The sequence below is a fragment of the Xenopus laevis genome, chromosome 8L (genome assembly GCF_017654675.1).
Source record: "Xenopus laevis strain J_2021 chromosome 8L, Xenopus_laevis_v10.1, whole genome shotgun sequence".
Classification (NCBI taxonomy): Eukaryota; Metazoa; Chordata; class Amphibia; order Anura; family Pipidae; genus Xenopus; species Xenopus laevis.
This window is the reverse complement of record NC_054385.1, coordinates 115693337-115715680: the sequence shown is the minus strand read 5'-3', so window position 1 is coordinate 115715680 and position 22344 is coordinate 115693337. Positions and strand designations below refer to the sequence as shown.

General features: G+C 36.6%; 1 protein-coding gene across 1 annotated transcript; it reads left to right on the top strand.

Annotated features, from left to right (window-relative positions):
- The first annotated feature begins 423 nt into the window (after positions 1-423).
- On the top strand, positions 424-11975 carry LOC121396906 (extracellular calcium-sensing receptor-like). Its single transcript, XM_041572533.1, has 5 exons — positions 424-681; positions 3228-4070; positions 7361-7588; positions 9404-9527; positions 11066-11975. Exons 1-5 carry the CDS (start codon positions 424-426, stop codon positions 11971-11973), a joined length of 2361 nt encoding a protein of 786 aa, XP_041428467.1. The 3' UTR covers positions 11974-11975.
- Positions 11976-22344: the final 10369 nt, after the last annotated feature.

Here is a 22344-nt window from a genome sequence, read left to right as displayed (position 1 = left end):
AGTTTGGTAAAAATATGGATGGTCTAAATGCCAAAGCCTGTTGATCCCTATACGCTAAAGCCTGAGCTATTCAGTTTCATACTAACTGTTGATCTATGATATTCTTGGAATAAAATCACTATCGAGCCTTCATTAAAATTATAAGCTTTGGTACAATTATATTAGAAGTTAATGTCAAATTGATTGGCTTTTTGAGCTCTACCCCACACACGGGTGATTATACAGTTCAGATAGGGAGAATGAATTCCTTGAAAGAATTGTGCCTGTCTGCTGTTTTTCAGTAGGGTCACATATTTCTCTGATGGATTAAGTTACTTCTCTCTGAAATATATTTAATTTAGATTTCATTTAGAACAGTGTTTTGTGTCCATTTTTTATTTGCTTTTTAGATTCCATATAAGATATTATCGTTTAATTCTTGCAATGGTATTTGCAATACTAGAAATTAATGCATCAACTGAACTATTGCCCAATATAACACTGGGCTTCAAGCTCTTTGACTCATGTTACAACGAGGTACTATCACTGATGGGAGCAAAATGGATCTTGTCAGGAAAAAAAAATGGAGTGCCAAATTATAACTGTAACAAGGATCATATGCCATTGGCAATTGTTGGTGACATGCCATCTAAGGCCTCAGTGCCCCTAGCCAGGATCTTGGGATTGAACAGATATCCACAGGTACATAAAGACTTTGCATTTACCTTAATATACTGTGTCAAAAGACTAAAACTAAAATAAAAACAAGGTGCTGGGAGTTGTAGTCCGCGCTAGCTGGGAGATGAGGGGAAGGGGGGAGGGGGAACAGCTGCACCAAGTATGTGGGCCCACTTGCCCACTTGTGGATAAATGTGAATAAAGATTTAGTGCGCTGTATTCTCGATTGGCAATAACCTAGAAAGGAAGAAGAGGCCTAGGTGGTGTATTAACCTTTATATAAATGGATATTTATGCGCTCAGATTTACTCACATGGAGATGGCGATAATCAGACGGTTCAAATATGTGATCGCTCCTTAATCCAGTTGTATACGGCCCTCCCTACTGCATGCCTGGCGGGGGAGAAGCTTACAATAGTGCAGAGCGGCTGATGTTAAATGCAAAAACTAAATAATTTTGCGCTTACCGGAAGATGAATAATCACAGTGCATTCAGTCCTCTGGGAGTAGCAGTATGCTTCAGCGGTCCTTGCGGGTGTATTCGCCGCCCCGATTCACCGATCTTGTTAGGTAGAGCTGGGAGATGAAGTTGAGCAATAGGCAGTGGATCAACCTCTTTCAGCTTCCAAAGGATAGCGCTCAGCTTGTTCTCCACACTTTCAGGTGAGGGGTTAGTCTCCGCTAATCCTTTTTTGGCATTAACACATTCAAGCCCATTTCAGGGAAATGAATAAATACTTTTATTGGAATAAATAATTAAATATATAAAAGACTTTACAGAGCTATTGTGTTGCTCCTGGCCCAACGCGTTTCGTATCTTTGAATACTTCTTCAGGGGCAAATTACCTGCATCCCACCTTTGGCCACAATTTAACAGGTTGGTGGGTGGGTTTACAAATTTGCATAATTAGTACAATAAAAACAATTAAAAACATTTTCAGATAAAATAAAAGTTCTATACGATCTTGAATTAATCGGTTAGAAAACATTTAAGATCTATTTCTATATTTAACCCTTTTGGTGTCAGAGTTTTTAACTTGTGAATCCAAAAAGTTTCTTCTCTGGATATCTGATTAATTATGTTGCTGCCTCTCCAGTGTGTCATTTTTTTGGTGATTCCTGTGAAGGTTAGCAATGAAGGATCGGAATTGTGGTGGGATTTAAAATGTGCTGATACACTGTGTGTTGAGACCCCTTTTCTAATATTATTAATATGTTCACGTATTCGTGTTTTAAGATTTCTGCCTGTTCTTCCTATGTATTGCAGTTTGCAGGGACATTCTAGGAGATAAATGACATTGCTACTGTTGCAGTTAATGAAAAATTTAATATCAAATTTTTCGTTTGTTACATTGGATTTAAACGAAAAAATTTTCTTATCTTTTGGTTTGCAGGTTCTGCAAGCCTTACAGTTCTTGCAACTAAAGAATCCGTTGTTATCCTGAGAAAAAAATGTTTTTATATTTTTGTGTTGTTTTACTGGTATGCAACTTGGAGCTAAAATCTGTTTCAAAGTCTGAGGTTTCTTATATATTATTCTTGGTATGTCGGATAGGTCCTTCGATAGATCTTTATCTTTTCTCAGGATATAAAATAAAAACAAACATTTTATGTTCAAAGATATGCAATATCAGAATAAATTCTTAAATAAGGAAACATGAAGGATTGTTCACAATGAGTGTAGTGCAGCTGTGTAATGTTTTGTCTAATCATGGCAGATTCTCTCTCTATGGGGCAACTTTACTTACCTGCAAAAATTCACCAGCGATGGCTTCACGCACATCGGAACACTTCGCCAGGCGTAAATTTACTAATTCACGAAGATCCAAAGTTGCGCACAGGGTACCGAATGCTTGCGAAGTTGCGCTAGCGAAAATACGATCAGCAGTTCGAAGTTACACTAGCGTTGGTTGATTTGGATACGGCGTGCAGTTAAAGTACAATGGCCGTATATGTTGCAGCAAATAAATTACACTACACAAGGCCAGGGAACCTTAATACAATTATATAGAGTTGTTATATTGCCCTACACATGTTCCCACAGTATAGTTTAGATGCCTATGTTATCAAATGTAGGGGGTAATTAGGGTACCGCAAAAAAAATTTTCTTCTGATTTTCTTCAATGTTTTTTGAGACTTAGAAAAATTTCAAGTAAGTCCTATCTACTCCATTGCACTTCACCTGGTCTGAGGTGGCGAAGGCAAGTCTGGCGATAGAGGTAAAAAATCATAAACATAGTGAATTCGCGTAGTAACGCTCTTTTGCCAGAGAGACAATTTGCCTGGTGTTAGAGTGCGAAGTTGTGCCAGAGTCTATCCAGAGTCTAGTGCCGAAATGATGTCACGCTGGTGAATTTTTGCCAGCGTTAGCCACTTCGCCCTTTAGTAAATTTGCCCCCATGCCTTCCAGAGGTGCTTGTGAATCTCCCTGGTGCCTGGAATAATTTTCTTGCTTTAGAGTTATTGCCGTTAAGGAGGCTTACTTTATTATTTTTGTTGTTGAACAGACCAAATAAAGTATGTAAAAAGTTTCACCAGACTTAATATTGAGTTTTATTGTTTTTCAACAGGTTAGCTTTGCTTCAAACCATCCCTCACTGAGTAATAAAATACAGTTCCCATCCTTCCTCAGGACTACATATAATGGTGATCATGAAGGGTTTGCCATTGCGCAGTTGGTCAAGTACTTTAACTGGACCTGGGTGGGTATTATATGCTCGGATGATGACTTGGGTATATCAGGTGCACAACTGTTAACTAGAGAAATAGAGAAAAATGGTGGATGCATTGCATTTCAGGAGACACTTTCTATAAGCAGCTCCATGAAGTTCATCTACCGTATCATTGATGTGATCAAGAAATCCAGAGCAGCAGTGATTGTTTTATCCTGCACCATGGAAAGCATTGTATCTTTAATGGAAGAAATTTCTTTTTGCAATGTCACTGACAAAGTCTGGGTGGGAACATCCGGCTGGACCATTACTTCTGATTTCCCTAGGATAGAAATTCTAACAACCTTAAATGGGAGCCTTGGGATATCACCTAAAAACGGGAACATTCCAAGGTTTAAAGAATTTCTTTATAGCATACATCCTTCCATATTTTCAAATGATCCTTACATGAAGACTTTTTGGGAGAATGCTTTTCACTGTGTTTGGCCAGGAAATGATTCCTACAATAATACATCTCCAGCACTGCTTAAAAATGGCAGTGATTGGTGCACAGGAAAGGAGAGACTGGACAGCATTGATGTAAATATATATGATGTCTACAACTTTAAATATACATACAACGTGCATAACGCTGTCTTTGCTCTAGCTTATGCTTTGCACCAGATGAAGAATTGTGTTCCAGGGAAAGGGCCTTTCAAGAATGGAGCTTGTGCTGATGCCCCTTATCATCAGCCTTGGCAGGTATAGAATATCACTCTACTAGATAAGGGTGTATGAAGGTAGCAAAGTGTGAAATACACTGTCGATTTCATAAAAATATTTGTGTAGTTAATTTGACATTAAAACCACTGACAAAGAGAATGGTAGACATTATTAAATGGATATTAGAGAATTCAATTTTTTTCTGAATCGGATTTACATGGCATAGAACTTTGCTCCTTTCATATCAAAATAAAAGCCATATTAAAGGAACAGTTCAGTGTAAGAATAAAAACTGGGTAAATAGATAGGCTTTGCAAAATAAAAAATGTTTCTTTATAGTCAGTTAGGAAAAAATGCAATGTATAAAGGCTGGAGTCACTGGAAGTCTAATATAATAGCCAGAATTCAACTTCCTGCTTTGCAGCTCTCTAACTCTGAGTTAGTCAGCGACTTGAAGGGGGACCACATGGGACATAACGGTTCAGTGAGTTTCCAATTGATCCTCAGCATTCAGCTCAGATTCAAAAGCAAACCGCTATGAACCGTGTGCCCCCCTCAAGTCACTGATTGGTTACTGCTTGGTCACCAGGGTAACTAGTCAGTGGAAACCAAGAGAGCTGAAAAGCAGGAAGTAGTGTTCTGGCTATTATGTTAGCCATCCAGTTACATTTTATTGTTTTTATTTTTATACTTAATTCCTTTAGGGGGTTATTAATCTAAGGTCGAATTTTGGAGTTATGTGAGCTTTTTTAAACCTTTAATGAACTGGAACAAACTTACAACTCGAAGGGTCTCTAATTTAAGATAAGGTTCGCATGGAAAAAATTCGAATCAGCGCTTAGGGGTTAAGTACCCAGGAACTCGAAGTGATCGAGTTTTCCACAGGAAAGAACTTGAATCACTCTAATTGATTGAGTTTCCAAGACAAATCCTGAAAAAACCTTGAACATCATGAAGGGTATAAAAATTTCAAATGGTTCAAGGGACCTCTGCCATTGACTTCTATGTGACCTTGACAGTTTTTAGATGGAGTATTTTTGGATTCAAGCTATTTCCAGAGATTTTTTAACCCTAAAAATACATTTTTGACCAACACATTACCTCAAAAACTCAAATTTTTCATGGAACTCGACCCCCCATATGTATGTGATAACCAAAGAGAGAGATAGAGGAACAGAGAGAGAAAGGAACAAACTGAGCATGCTCAAGCCCTAGCCCTGGAGGTTTATGCTGAAAACAAGTCTGATACAGAAGCCCATTTATACACAATAGAAGGAAATAAATGCTGTTTCTTTTGACAGAGGACTCAAAGCATCATTATCATTATTGAGGGTTTACTGGTGTATTTATATAGACCTTTCTGATAAAGCTTACTTAATTTTAGCCTTTCCTTCTCCTTTAAGGGACAGTGGCAGATAACTCCTTCTATAGCAAATTCTACGACAGACAAGTTAAGCTAATAAGATCACCTTTACTTCTCTGAAGAGACTTAGGGGCTGATTTATCAAGGGTCAAATTTTGAGTTTATCCCATGAACTTAAAATTAAAAAATAACCGACCAATCCAAAATGTATTTAAAATATAGCATTTTTTAAATTCAGGTGAATAGGATGGACCTGCAAACTCAAATCGAATTTGATTGAATTCGATTTGAGTTTTTTCAACAAAAAAACTAGATTTTCAAAAGTCTACCAAACTACTCCAAATTGGTTGTAGGAGGTCCCCCATATGCTAAAACACAAGTTCGGCAGGTTTTAGATGGCAAATAGTCAAATTTGAATTCTTAAAGAGACAGTACATTATAAATTTCAAATTTAGATTTTTTTTTTTTAAACTCGAATCGAATTTCGGCTATTCCCTAGTCAAATTGCACTAAAATAAACTCGAAAATTTAATTTAAAAATTCAAATTTTCAATTCGACCCTTGATAAATCTGCCCCTAAATGTGGGGTGGTTCCCCAGGTGACATGTACCAAGTAAATGGGACTTAAATTTTTATAGGTCAGGAAAATATCAGGGTAATCCCTTAGAGGGGGCTATGAGAATGCTGGTACACTTAGGCAGCAGTGATTGGTGAATCTGACTTGTTTAGCTTTGCCGAAAATTTGTGAAACAGCGACTATTGAAGTCAATGGTCAACACATTTTTTTTTACAAGTGACAATATTTTTTTACTCATTAGAGTCTATGGGGTTTTTTTTGTTGGCAAACCTGGGGAAAAAATTAGCTTATAATTATATAGGCAGACACCTGGGGTGTAGATATTACCAATGGTGATGTGATGTTATGAATATTGATATACCAAGTGAAGTACCTTATAACCTAAATTATAACCTAATTTACTACATACAGAGCAGGGTGCAAAGTGCAAAAAAATGCATAATCTACACACTGTAGATATCCCTCCTGTTATCCCCTAATCCCATCATTTTCACATTTTCAGCAAATTTAGTAGCGCCAGTGGTGCTGAACCCAGTTCCTAGCTCGTGCTGCCCTGCTCTGTGCACATAACGCCATGTTTCAAAGTCAAAGTAAATTGCCACTTTCTTCAGTAAAATACTGTCCAGTGGCACCCATGATTCTTTGTAAAGGTGCTGAGAGTCATATTTCAGCTATCCATGTGATAATGGATAATGTTTCCCCTTGGTGTCTATAGCGCCATCTGAGAACTCAGTCTGTGAATTTGTACTTCACATGGTTACAGAAGTGATGTATAGTGAGGAATGAAACTGTCCCATTTTGCTTTGCCATAACATTTGTGAGCCCATGACTAAGCACCCTGAGGGGCGCGAAATGCGTAGGGTTTCGCACCCTACGCAGCTATATTTTTAACTTTTCTACCAATAAATTTATTTTTTAACTGAATATCTATGGTCTTGTGGATCCGTTTGAGTGCCGGTCAGCTCTGCTTCCGAATCTTCTGCTGTACCGCTCCCTAAAGCTGGGGGTCTGGGGCTGGTGCACCCGGACCACTTTCACTGTTCAGTGAGTTACTTTACTAACAATTCTGGAGCACCTTGTTCTCCCCTAACTATTTGAATAACGTTTGTGGAACCACAAAGAAAAATTTGAGAAATTCAGAAATATCACAAAAATGTTGCCAAATGCATTGGACTGAATGGTTTTACCTCACATTTTTTTCTTTTTTCTTGCACCAAATGCATCAGAGTCAAGGGACATTTTTTAACTGTGACACTTGTGAATTAACATTTTTCATTAGATGACACTGCAAACCATACTGTATTTGCATAGTATAATGAAGTCCTAAAAGTCTATTTTAATGTTCAACTGATTTTTTTGTCAGCTTTTTGTAAAATGATTTCCTCCTAGCTGCTTCATTACATCAAGAAAGTTGTCTTCAATAACACTGCAGGGAAACCAATTCATTTCGATGAGAATGGAGATGGTCTTATTGCCGTAGACATCTTGAACTGGCAGTTGTTTCCTAATGGAAGTAATCAGTATGTCCATATTGGTAGTTTTGATGCCAGCTCTCCCAAAGGCCAGGAACTTAATATTTGGCTAAACAAGATTTTATGGAATGGACAGCGCACCCATGTGAGTATATATTTAGTATGTTTAGGACTGCTATATGAGTATGTACAATAATAACTAGGGATGGGCAAATTTGACCTGTTTTGCCAAAAATTTGCCTGAAAATTCGCTTACATGCATTAAAGTCTATGGGCGACTTTTTTTTTTTTTGTAGTCTCACAACATTTATTTTGATGCACAACATTTTTTTTCTCCCATTAAAGTCTATAGGCGTCGTTTCCTAAGCGGAACTCTGTGAGAAAATTCACTCATCCCTTTCAGAGCCAAAACTTTCCAGTGAAGGTATGGGATATGTTTTCAAGAACGTTCAGGACCTGGGGGTTTCCAGATATGTGATCTTTATCTAATTTGGATCCCCATACCTTAAGGCAGGGAACCCCAACCTTTCTTACCCATGAGCAACTGTCAGGACTGCCAGAAATACCCGACTGCACTGTTTACATTCCCGGCGGTCACAGTTAAGATCCAAGATGGCGGCGCCCATGCTAAACACATGGTTGCAGCGTCGCTGCATGATGATGTCATCACTGGTGCCGGGATCACGTCATAAAAGGGCGAGGAAAACACTGTGACGGCGCCCAAGAATAGGATTTGCTGCCATTGATCCTGGGTTCCTGTTTGTGTTTCCTGATTCCTGCTCCCAGCCTGATTCCAGCCTGTTTCCAGCTCCCAGTCTGTTTCTAGCTCCCAGCCTGTTCCTGCTCCTGCCTTGGTTCTGACCCCCTGCCTGAACTCTTGATATTTGATTCTGATCTGCCTGCCCTCGTTAAGTCCTGCCTGTGAACACTACTACTGATTCTGCTTAACCCTTCGGATACCGTGACCTTGCTCCCTCAAGAGGGCTTCCTCCTTGATCCAGACTACCTCCCTTGGGGGTAGCTCCCAGCTCCCTGACAGCAACATTCAAATGTAACAACATTTTGGAGCGCACACAGCACGAATATGCAAAAAGTTCCTGGGGTGCCAATTATGGGTTGTGATTGGCTATTGGTAGCCTATGTGGACTGACAGCCTATAGGAGGCTCTGTTTGGTGGTATATCTGGCTTTTATGCAACCAAAACTTGCCTCCAAACACCTGTTTTGAGGCCACTGGGAGCAACATACAAGGGGTCAGTGAGCAACATGTTGCTCATGAGTCGCTGGTTGGAGACCACTGCCTTAAGGCTTCTAAAAATCATTTAAAATGTAAATAAACCCAATAGGATTGTTTTGCCTCCAAGAAAGACTAATTATATATTAGTTGGGATCAATTACAAGATACTGTTTTATTATTTCACTGAAAGTAGTGATTAAAGGATGCTTTGCACTGTTGAACAGCTTTATATGGTAATAAGACTCAGTTAAATGCAGAGGTGGCAAACATAGGCAGCTCCATTAGTCCAATCTAGCACATTATTAAATCAGCCCTTATATAGTTAATATGGCCAAAACTAAAACTTGCACTCGGAGGCCAAGATATATTGATTTTGTTTTAAAATCTATTACACATGCTGGTTTTTCAAGCCAATGCAGGAATAATTTCTAAATGTGATGCAAATTTGTAAAGTCTACTCACAAGGTTAATAGATAAAGCTATGTGAAACCACTGATGTCTATTAATATAAACAGCTAATGATTAAAGTGCACGGCCTATAGGCATTTGCATGTTAGAAAATAAATAGCCTTTTTTCAAATGGTCTCAATGGCACCTAAAGACAAGGCATTTATCCAAGATGACTGACCTAAGCTAAATCATGTGTTACCTTTTAATTACATTTTAAATAATCATACCTACCCTGATATATACATGGAATTTACAAATTAATATTTCTTTATAGATCCCTGTCTCAGTTTGCAGTGATCCATGTACCAAAGGCTACAGAAGAGCTGCAATTCAAGGGCAAAAGATCTGCTGCTTTGATTGCCTGCCATGTTCTGAAGGAGAGATTCTTAATCCAAATGGTGTGTACCAAAATAATTTAATTAAAGACATATATATATATATATATATATATATATATATATATATATATATATATACATACAGTAGCCCATCAAATTAAACCTACTGTATACCAGTGTTGAAACAGAAAATGGATATAAAAGGTCAAAAAACATCAACACTACTTCTGCTACAGATGTGTAAAGTATAACTAAATTTTATTCTATGCGATTAAAATAACCTGATACCTATAAATATGTGTCAGTATACACAAAGGGGTTATTTACTAAACTCAAGTTTTTTTTCAGGTCGAGTTTTTTTTAGGCAAAAACTAGAATTTTTAAAGGAAACAAAAACTCAATTTTTTCAAGATTTATTATACCCTGAAGTTGCAAAAAGTCAGAATCCGAAAATCTGTCATCTCAAACCTATCAAGGTCATATTTGTCAATTTGAATGATTTGAAGATATTGTGGTCTGGTCTGGGTTTAGTCCAATAATCTGAAAAATGTGGGGGTTTTGGGCGATAAACCAAAAAGATCACGTGATTAGGACTTCAAATGAGAAATATTTGTATGATCCGAGTTTTTGCTCTAATTTATCGAGTTTTTTCCCAAACTGATTTTTTTTTAAATTATTTTATAAATAAGATAAAATTGTGGATGGGGGTTTGGTCAAGCTTGATTTAATACAGTAAAAATTTAGATAAATAAATTGCGGGAAAGTAATAAAACACACACACACTGCTCAATATTAAATGATATAATATATTGTAAGAAATTATATATTGTATGAAAATGAATACATCACCGATTGATTACGCAACATAATTTGAGAGGGACATCAGCTGGAAACACCAGAACAGCGAACTCTCAAAGCCAGACCAATCAGGAAAAGTTCTACACAACACATCTGCTTGTAGAATAAGTTCTGAGGACCTCTTAACTGAGCTCTCTTTTTATACTAGTACAATAATAAAATGATCAATCTTAGCAGAATTTGGCCTTAATCCTAATTGTGGACATATAACAAAATAATGGCCATATGCCTGAAAATTTGACCATGAAATTGACCATGAGCTTTCTTCTTCATGATAAATAATTAGAAGGATGTACGTTGCATTATCTTTTTTATCTTTTATATTCATTCTTCTAAAATGACCTCAAGTCAGGCCCGGATTTGTGGTGAGGCCACAAAGGCCCAGGCCTAGGGTGGCAGTATAATAGGGGCGGCATACCGCCCAATGCTTACCTGGGAGCACAGCTCCCCAGCGCTCTGGTGCAGGCGCGCATGTGCACTCGCACAAGACCGCACGGCCAGGTGCCAGGATTGCATGACCTGTGGTTCGGTGTAATTCACTTCCATAAATTGCTGAATTTACTCTCCTCAACTTCATTTCTTACAAAAAATTGTATGCTATTGATCACCCATATGCACAAATGGGCAATTATCCCAAATGCCCATTTTTTTAAAAGTCACTCAGACTGAGAAACATTACATATGATAAGTTTAAATTGATATAACTTTGATTTTCTAATATTTTGCTGCTTATGTTCTAGATGACACTGAATGCCTGAAGTGTCCAGAAGACAAATGGCCTGACAGCAGAAAAGAAAAATGTCTTCCAAAGCTCATGCAGTTCCTTTCTTATGAAGAGTCATTGGGCTATGCTTTAGCTTGTATTTCAATCTTGTTTTGTCTCCTTACATTTTCTGTGTTCTCTCTGTTCCTAGTTAAACAGAAGACTCCCATAGTAAAGGCAAATAACAGAGAACTCAGTTACCTACTTCTTTTCTCCCTTATGTTTGGCTTCATGTGTCCCTTGACTTTCATTGGTAGACCCAACCAGATCACATGTATGATACGCCAGGTCATGTTTGCTGTCATTTTTTCACTGTGCGTTTCTGCCTTACTAGCAAAGACTATCAATGTCATAATGATATTTAGTGCTACAAATCCAGACAGCAAATTGAAAAAACTGATGGGACTGAGAATACCAGTTTATATTGTCCCTGTGTGCACAATGATTCAGATAATTCTGTGTATTGTTTGGTTGACAACAGCAGCTCCATTTGCAGAATTCAATATGGCAGCAGAAAAAGAAATAATAGTGATTGAGTGCAATGAAGGATCCAGGGTGTTATTTGCTTGTGTCTTGGGCTATATGGGTCTCTTAGCTACTATTAGTCTATCAGTTGCATTTCTGGCGAGGAAGCTCCCTGACACATTTAATGAGACCAAGTTCATTACATTCAGTATGTTGGTATTTGCCAGTGTTTGGGTGACATTTATACCTGCTTATCTCAGTACTAAGGGTAAACAGACAGTGGCAGTAGAAATATTTGCTATTCTCTCTTCAAGTTCTGGATTTCTTGTTTGCATCTTTTTCCCAAAATGTTATATTATATTACTGCACCCAGAAATGAACAGCAAACAGTATATCACAAGGAGAAATGATAGAAACTAAAGGATATGATTAGGGCTATGGACATCTTAACTCTCCCCATTTTAGAATATATTTTTCATGTACTAATTCATTTTAAGTAGAAATATTAAATGGACATTTGGCTATTTTACAATCTTAAAAGGGGAACCCACAACCATATTTTCCTAAACTCAGAAATGAATCTATCTTTATTTTATTATGTACTTTAAAAAGGCAAGTTCAGGTATGGGATCCGTTATCCAAAAACCCATTATCCAAAACGCTCTGAATTATTTTTCTCTGTAATAATAAAACAATACCTTGTGCTTGATTTAAACTAAGATATAATTAATCCTTGTTGGAAACAAAACCAGCCTTTTGGGTTCATTTAACGTTTATGAGATTTCTTTATAGACTTAGGTAGAAGATTCAAATTATGGAAGGATCCATTATCTGGAAAACCAAGTCCTGAGTATTCTGGATAACAGGTCCCATACCTGTATTGTGCTGACTGTATATTAAATGCTAGTCACCAGCGTTTGGTGCCCAGGACTCAAGCTCCCATTTTAGTGAATTAGTGTAGTGGTAACGAATTTGTGCCTGGCAAAGTGGTGCGAAGTGTGTGAAGTGTATGAATCAGTCAACAATTCACCCTTTAGTAAATCTGCCCCATAGTATAATGTGGTAATATTCTAAGACAATTTACAATGTTTTTTGTTTTTTTATTATTGTGGTTTTTGGCTTATATAGCTTTTTATTCTATTTTATTCTATTCAAATGCATTTATTTGAATAAGTGTAATTCACTTGGAGAATGAATAGGAGAGGGACTAAATAGAAAGTAACCAAAAGTAGCAATAATAATAAATATATAGCTTTGCAGAGCCTGAATTTAGCTCAGACGAACAATCGTTACTCCACAAACTTATCTAAGTGCAAATTTGTTACCGTTTTTGCCAGAGTCTGTTGATAAGATAAGATGAAGCTACAGCCTCACCAATCTTATGTCAGTGACATCATATCCTGTGTGCCAAAAAAGTCATAATATTTCTGGCATTTTTTCATAATTTAAGGTGGGATTATATTTAAAAGTTGTAACTGTCAAATATGTTTTTTATTTATTTTTTTAACCATTTTAGCTCATGCCACATTTGTTTTAGGGTAGGTTCATGTCTTGGATAATAGAAGATCTCTTTTGTATTATTTTGCTTCCTTGGGCATTTATAATAAGTGGCCACTTCCAGTAATTTCACCAATAATCACTAATAAAGACATATATATGACCTATATGTTCCTACCATATTTAAATTGACTAAAGAGTAAGTATGTTAACAAAGTTTTGCTTGGAAGAAAGTAACACTAGAGAAAATTAGAAATGTTTGCGTTTGACAAAGTTTCACCATAGAAACGTTGCCAGAGTTAATCTGGCATTCTTATAAATACGCCTATTTGCTGCGGAATAAAGTCTTACAAAGTTGTGTGAAGTATGGCGAAGTTTCCCTAAGCGAAAATTCACCCTTTAGATAATTTGCCCCATAGTGAGAAAATAATTCTTTAGCCAACTATAACCTAACCTAAATTGAGTGAGAATTTTATACAACATTATATGATTTATAGTCTTTTTAAACATGCTCACACATTAAATATAACAACACAGCATTTTCATTTAGAAATTTTCCTTTAAGCTCTTGCTGCCAATATTGATCTCATGTAAGCTAGGCCTCACTTGAATTATGGTGCATTCAGTCATCTAATACTAGCACACCCCAATTGTATTCACTTTGGAGAAAAGTATTTTCCAATGATGGCAGTAAGAGGTAAAGTAAGGTCTAACCAGCACCATGCATACACAGTGGTGAGATAGGAGTAGCTGTGTATTTTATTTTATTTTATTGTATTTGTAGGGAACGTAAGGAGTTTACAACCATGGTGTGATGAAGTAGAATCATCTGTATGTTCTGGGGGATTAATATAAAAAACAGAATAGTTTGTATAAGTATTTCACCAGTCTCTGTGGAAGATTATGAACTGCCAAAAAGTCCTCCAAAACCAATGTAGACAGAAAGAAGTTCAGCCCCAAAGGCTATGGGATTGAAGTAACAGAATAATATAATATAATGCATTCAATCATTTTACTATAAACACCCTTGTGCAAAGTGTAAGCAAATTTAAATGCAAGTACCAGTATTTGGTTAGTAAGAGTATAAAGTCCAAAATTAACCCTTAAACTGGGAACAGAGGAAAGAATAAGAGAAAGGGGAAACTGGAGAACCCGTATAAAGGTTGATACTTACAAACTTCTTATAGGGTAAAAGAGCATCTCATATTAAAACTGCATCAACCATTTAGTAGATGTATTCATTCAGGTCACTGCAGGCTAAAAATGAAGGAACAGGAAAAAGCATACAATTATTTCAAACATTTTACTTTAATAACTCAGAAAAACATATATTGCACTTATAAGTAGTAAAGGGCGAATTTATTTGGCAGGCATGAATTCGCAGCGAATTTCCACGTTTTGCGTCAAATTTGCCAAAGAAATTTGCCGGTAACGAATAACGGACGCCCATTGACTAATGTGTGCCGACGTCAATTTTGATGCCAGTGGCCATTTTGTCTCAAGTTCCCGCCATCAAAATATGCGTTTTGCAAATTTTTCAACAGTGTCGCAAATTTCATGGTGAAGGGGAAACGGGACAAATTCCCGAATCACTATTTATAATTGTTAAGAGCAGTAAATGTTACACAATATACCCAATCCCATAAGTCCTGCAATCATTCAGAGAGTAAGTCAAGCTGGTGTTCTGTTTTCCTACTGTGTGTCCTTGGTTTAACTTGGTTTTTAGATATAATATAAGATATGCAGTAAATATGTATAGCACATATCCTGGTGGATAGTGACATACTGTAAGTTCTCATCCCTTGGCCCATATATCTATGATTTTGTCTCAATGGACTCCACAACATGGATAGGGTTGATGCAGCTGAAGATCTTGAAACAGGAAGCACCAGTAGGAACCTGAGGTGGAGGAAGGCCTCAATACTAAAGAAGAGTTTACTCTATGGTACTCTTAGCAAAGTCAGGAATAAGGGATAGTGACAGTTAAATCACATGTGTAGTCCTTAAAATCCCCATCATTCTTTGAAAGTCATAAGTAACGGCAGCATTTCAGGTAAGACAAGGTTATACATACAAAAACTTAGCAAACATTTAGCAAAACTGCCATTTCCCCAAAGTGATGTTTTAATCTATGGGGCCGTTATTCCTTAACGCACAGTAGTGCGATAATAACTGTGAAATTTAACACCTCCCAGGAGTAGGCGTTACTAAACAACATCAGATGGATTAATAGAGGGCAGCAATTAAATGCCTTTATGAGGAGATGGAGCCTTACCTGCAGACACTAAAGGGCAGAGTTTAAAATTCGAATTCAAAAAGCCCAACCCAAATTAAGTTGAAGGTTTTTTTTGTTTGAATGCGTCCATTTTTGATCGAATAGGTCCGTATTCAGCCGAATTCTAACTGTTCGAATCAAAGTAATAGCGCATTCGATTCAAAGCTTTTCCAAAAAAAAAAACATTAAAATTTTCAAAGTCCATCAATTGACTCCAAATAGGTTCTACGAGGTTTCCCATAGGCTAAAAGAGCAATTCAGCAGGTTTTAGATGGTGAATTGTCAAAGTCGAATTTTTAAAGAGACCGTACATGATAAATTTAGAAATTTGAATTTTTGAATGTTTTCAAATTTGAATCGAATTTGGACTATTCCCTAGTCGAATTACACAAAAAAAACTTTGAAATTAAATTTTTTTTTCAATTCAAAAATTCACTGCGACCTTTGATAAATCTGCCCCCACATTTTCATGCTGCGTTGGGCAGGTCCAGAATGCACTAAATTCTGTGTCATGGAATCATATAAAGTTTCCCAGGAAAAGGAATGAATGAAATACTGTGAAAAGAGACTTCTACTCTGCCATTGGCGTCTCATAATGTCTTAGGTGCTATAGATTAAATGGCCTAAAATAACACACAAAATAAATCATGCTACACACGATTCGTTAATTCTAAAAATATAAGAAAAAATTTAATTTTGAGGCATGCTATAAATAATATTTGCTTTTTCAACCTTTTGTGAATCAGCCCTATGGTGTTTTTACCTTTATCCAAATGTCCTTATGTGCATTGCATAATTCAGGTACAAGATTTGCAATTTGTTGTTGATTTAAATAAAGTCTTATAACTTTGCACCTTGCTCCTCATTCCCAGTTGGGGTTGGCATGCAAGTTTATGCAAAGTGTCAGTACTAATTAGCACAGTTCAAAATTGTATATCAGTTTCCACCTTTCCACACAAGGAAACCTGATTAATAAAGCTTTGTAAACTGTTTTAGATATTTTTTAAGAACTGCTATTTAAGCTTTATGGTTGTTGCAAGGGTCAGTGGAATCCTGGCAGAATAATACAAGTATGCAAACCTGTTATCCAGAATACTCGGGACCTGGGGTCTTATGCCTCTATAAATTGGATCTTTTTACCTTAAGTCTGCTAAAAAAAACATTTAAACACTAAGGGGCAGATTTATCAAGGGTCGAATTTCGAGTTTATGGGAATTTATAAAAACTCCCATAAACTCGTAATTCCAAAAAAAGACCCAACCAGTCAAAATTTAATAAAAATATTAGATTTTTTTAAATTGTGGGGAATAGGATGGACCTGCAAACTCAAATCAAATTTGAATCGAATTTGATTATAGTTTTTTCACACAAAAAAAATGTTTTTTTTTTTCAAAAGTCCACTAAACAACTCCAAATTGATTGTAGGAGGTCCCCCGTAGGCTAAAACACAAATTTGGCAGGTTTTAGATGGTGTATAGTCAAATTTGAATTCTTAAAGGGACAGTACATAATAAATTTCAAAATTTGAATTTCGAGTTTTTTTCCCCTAGTTTAATTACACTAATTGTCGAACTTGAAATTCGAATTTAAAAATTAGAAATTTCAATTCGGCCCTTGATAAATCTGCCCCTAAGTAAACCCAATAGGATTGTTTTGCTTCCAATAAGGAGAGATGGCCTTTCTGTAGTTCATAGCTTTCTGGATAACAGGTATCCGGAAAATGGTTCCTATACCTGTACTATAAATTCCATACTGTACTGCTCAAATTCTGATGAATGGACACATCCATCTGCTTTGATAAATAAATCAATTTATTAACACTGCCCTTACTGTCAGGAAAACTTACTTCTATGAGAGGCTTGTCAAATAAGAAAAAGAATTACTGGGAAACCTTCTTTTCACCAGTTTGCCCTTAAATCTGTGTTTTGGGACCCTAAAATGGTCACCGTTATTTTAAGGCCAAGTCTCCACAACCCCCTTTATTACATTTCCTTTATTAATAAACAGCAGCTGTTAACTAAGGTGCATAAATGATTCTAAAACATTTTTGGGGATCTTGAAGTAGTTTCCAGACTAAATCTTGGCTCATTTCATGCTGCTATGAATGATTTTCCAACACACATTGCACATCTATCCCCATGGGAGACGGCCAATAACTGTGACATGTAAGTTTTACTTTTCCCCAAAGCAGTATTTTAATCATGAGATACTTTTGAGATAATATAATCATTATGATTTCATAATAACAGCAATTCCATGTTAATTGAAATAATTATAACTTTGCTTTGCCCTCCACGTGTTCATTGAGGTCAGTGGCCTAATATAAAACCTGAATTTCAGCTTGTGGACTTAATGATGAAGGTAAGAAGAGTCCTCCAATATAAACTTTTTATATTGTGTAGTAAGTTCAGTTAATAGAGTTCTATTCTTTACAGATACAGAAGGGGACTTTATCTGAGCATTTATATTAAACTATGATAACTACACTCCTTTTCTAAGGAACTGTTCTTTGATCAGGTAAGATATTTTCTCCAGAACCAAAGCTGAATATCAGTAGGTAAAAATTGACCCAGAAAGTTTCCATGAAAATGGATAGAAGTGAATCAAAATGTGACTTGCCTGGAATGCTTGGATTTGTTAAAATAATCTGCCTTTTTAAATAGTTGAAATATTTTTGGAACATTTTAAAAACTAAGAATGTAAATGTATTGGTCTAGAAAAATACACGTTTTAATTGGCATGTGTAATTACTTTAGGATAGCGGTGCTCCCACCGTCAGAATCTGAAGTTTAAATGTGCATATTGGGGTTCAACTGACAACAAATGTACAGCCATCAATTATGTAGCTTCAAAATATTATTATGAATTTGGTTTGGCTGAAATAAAAGTTTAACTGTATCCAAATGGTGCAACATTTGATATAAAAAAAAAATCCTGCCTTGGTTTGAACCCATGACCAGCTGTTTTCCAAGCAGTCTGCATTACCACTTCTCTATATGAGCAGATAGTACAGGTTTTGGTTCACTGATTATAGTATGCCAGTATTTCCTAGAAGGCATGACTTGTTTCACCTGTTGTTATTCAGCCCACAAGGTGATCAGTCTAAACCATCAGTCAGGCTATAAAATCCCTGCTCTACATTGTCTCGTTGCCTGTTAACTAAATACTGATTTGCTTGTTCTTGATACCTGCTAGTGATGGGCGAATTTGGGGCATTTTGCTTCGCTGAAAAATTCACAAATTTCCCGTGAAACTGTGAAAAATTTGCGAAATGGCGCTGGCGTCTCGTTTTTGACGCCGATGTCCATTTTTTCAGCCACCGGCATCCGTTCTTGGCAAAACTGTGCCAGCGTCCGTTGTTTTTCAGAATTGTATTCACCGGCAGTGAATCATGGGAATTTGCCGCAAATTTGCACCTGGCGAATAAATTCGCCCATCACTAATACCTGCTCCTGTCCCCTGTGTGACTTCTTGGTTTTGACCTTGCCTGTTCCAGACCTAGAGTTTGTTTCATGATTCTGTTGCTGGATATAGGGATTTTTGTAGATACAATGTCATTCTGTGGCTACTAAAGCAAAGAAAGAACTAGCATGCATAAAAATGGCATTAACTAAGTGGATGAAAAGATAATGTTGCCTCTTTACAGGTCTCTGGCAAGGCTTCACCTTGATTATCCAGTGCAGTTTTGGGCTCCAGCCCTTAAGAAGGATATTAATTAAGATTAGATTATGAGGGTAGACTGTCAAGATTGAGGTTCTTTTCTCTGCAAAAAAGACTACTTTTTCCCATAAAAAGGATCTACACACCTGAGGCCAACCCTTTAGAGGAATAGAACTTTCATGTGAAGCATCTAGGTGGTCCTTCACAGTGAGGACAGTGAAGTTGTAGAATGCCCTGACGGATGATGTTATGATGGGTAATTCAGTTAATGCCTTTAAAAGGGGCTTGGATAATATATTGGACAATTATAATATCATATTACATAATTTAATAAATAGTATAGATATTGGTAGATAGTTTATGTGAATGTATGGACAGGTCGGTGTGTGTGTTTATGTGTATGGATGAGCACTGGGTTTTGGAGGGGTTGAACTTGAAGGACTTTGGTCTTTTTTTTCCACCCATCTTAACTATGTAACTATGCTATTTGTGTCTGACCTGGCCAGGAATCTAGTCACTCCCCTGTGTCACTTGAAAAAAAGAAAAGTTGAGCCAAAATTAATGGGAGATTTAAAAATGATTTACTTTATTGTTAATATTAAAAACCTTTAAAAATAACTTTCACTGAAGTTATGAATAACTGTTTCATATGAAGTATAACATATGAAATAGTAAGAGTATTTTTTAAATTTTCAAAACTATTATAGTAATGAAATGGGGTTTTGCTTACTCTGCATTCTAGTATAAGCGAGTTGAAATTTTACGACGCTATCTATTCCGACCCCTCTCTGATTACCCTGTAGTATAGATAAATTCAATCAGTGATCAGAGGGAAGAGATCAGCAGTCAGATTGATTTGTAAGTGGTGTGAATTGGTGTCAAACCATAAACTCATGAAATAAACACACACTTTTTGATTACAAGTGGATGGAAGCATTTTTATTGTTTCATTGGACACCTGCACTCCACTATTACTAGTTCTTTTTCTGTTTGTGTCAGCTTGATTACATAACCAAAGAGGAGGCCCTGCTTGAATATTAGCTTGTATTGTTACTTGCCGAACCCAACCCTGGAGCACACTTCATTGGCCTGAACCCTGACCAAAACAGGTTCCACAAATTTCATATCTACCAGCTGTTTACTATTGTATGTCCTGGCAGCCAAATGCTTCATCTAACTTTTTCTGTTTGAATAATCTGTAATTTCTAGCTTGCTCTTCTTCATCATCATCATCATCATCATCATTTATTTATATAGCGCTGTCAAGATACGCAGTGCGTTACTGCAGTTATAGCAAACAGGGAATAAATGGTGGATAACAAACAAGGATTACAGAGTACAATAGGGTTAGAAGGACCTAGAGATTAGAGTTTACAAACTAAAAGATTAGGGTACAATTGAGACATTAGAATTGTATAAACACTTTGTCATTTTTGATACAGCAATGATTAATTAAGGTAAATCGAATAAGCCTCTTTAAACAGATGGGTCTTTAAGGAGCGCTTGAAAGTTTGGAAAGAAGGAGAAAGTCTGACAGCTTGTGGCAGAGAGTTCCAGAGAAAAGCAGAAGCCCGAGAGAAGTCTTGTAGACGAGAATGGGCAGAAGTGATGAGAGGAGAATTGAGGCGAAGATCAGAAGCAGAGTGTAGGTTTCGTGAAGGAGTGTATTTGGAGATTAGAGATGAAATATAGGGAGGGGTTTCAGCAGAACTAGTTTGAATACATTGGTCCACAACTGGTAATTTCAAACGCAATCTTTTTTTAAAAAAAAATGTTATTCTAAGTTTCTGTTTTACAAGATATGTAAAGTTAAACTGCCTTTATTAGCATGGTATAAAATAGCATGGGGGATATGTCATAAAATACACTATGTTTGCCCAGGAGCAGTAACCTATAGCAACCAATCAGCAGGAAGCATTTGTTGGTCACCTGTTTAACAGTAAACATCCTATTGTCTGCTATTGGTTACTACTCCTGGGCAAACTGAGTATCTTTCATTACATAGTGTATGTCTGATAACAATTCCATTAAAATGTTTTTACTGTAAAATATCAAGTGTTCCCTTTTAATATTCTCAGTGTATTTGGCTTCCAGATAAATATCAACAAACAAAAACAAACATGCTTCTAACTTCCATCTACTTTTGCCATCTGTACTTGTTCCTAATACTGTTCTGTTATAAAGATGTTGCATGTGAAACGTCATTAGAAGGATGCAGATTGTCTACTGAAGATATTTTTGGCTATTCATTGGCTGGGGATATCACATTGGGAGGTCTCATTCCTGTCCAGATTGAAACAACTACTCCTAATACAACCTATAGGCAAAGTCCACAGCCTCCTCAGTGTAGCAGGTATGTTCTTCCAATGCCATTTAGTAAAATCTATTTCTTTAACATGTAATTACTTGTCCAGATGGAAGTGACAGGGTGGCTGATATATAAAAGGGATGTGTAGTACAAATCTGACAGCTCTGCACTCTCTTTCTTCATTGCTCTTCATACGTTCATCACAGCCACAGGTTTAGCAAAATGTTTCTGTGTTGTATTGTCCAAAAAGATTGGAGAAAATTGCCTGGTGGAAAACTTTTACTTCTAGTTAAATAATGAGGTGGAAGATATATGTCACCTCATTATCAAACACACACATGTCAGTGCTCTTCCTTGTTTTTGAGAAGGATAGATAATGTGCCTCTGTGTTTCTAAAATGATATGGGGGGCAGGATATGCTTCCTGATATGGGAAGTGAGATGGGAGAAGAGAGAACCTGCATTTCAAGAGGAAAGCTCAAAGTGAATTCTACAGAAAGATAATTTTGAGTTCCTTCGAAATGGTGAAAATTCCTAGAAAGCTTAGAAAATCCTGTATTAAGATAAAAGAGACCTTACACAAGCTGTTGTAAAACCAGACAATTATTTATGTGTGAAACTGATAAACTGTGTGTTTCATGCAAGCAGTTACAATTTTGACATGGCATCCTTGTCTCAAGGTTCAAATGTTTTTCATACACCTACAATTGTTAATTCTCCCCCTCTAAATGATGGCAAGTTACAGATGACCTGCCATAATGACCAGTTCACAGTTTGTACTTTTCATATTGAAAAGCAAAACACTTTTTTTTCATGTTATGAAAGTGACATACATTTATCCTGTCTGATGTATCTTGGTGCAGTTTGGTAACAATTTGGATGGTCTAAATGCCAAAGCCTGTTGATCACTATACACTAAAGCCTGAGCTATTCAGCTTCATGCCAACTGTTGATCTATAATTGGAATAAAATCACTATCGAGCCTTCATTAAAATTATAAGCTTTTGTACAATTACATTAGAAGTTGATGTCAAATTGATTGGCTTTTTGAG

Coding starts and splice junctions, on each gene's coding strand:
- LOC121396906 (XM_041572533.1), top strand. CDS start 424: ATGGTATTTGCAATACTAGAAATTAATGCATCAACTGAACTATTGCCC. Junction 4,071..7,360: donor CTTATCATCAGCCTTGGCAG/GTATAGAATATC, acceptor ATTTCCTCCTAG/CTGCTTCATTACATCAAGAA. Junction 9,528..11,065: donor AGAGATTCTTAATCCAAATG/GTGTGTACCAAA, acceptor CTTATGTTCTAG/ATGACACTGAATGCCTGAAG.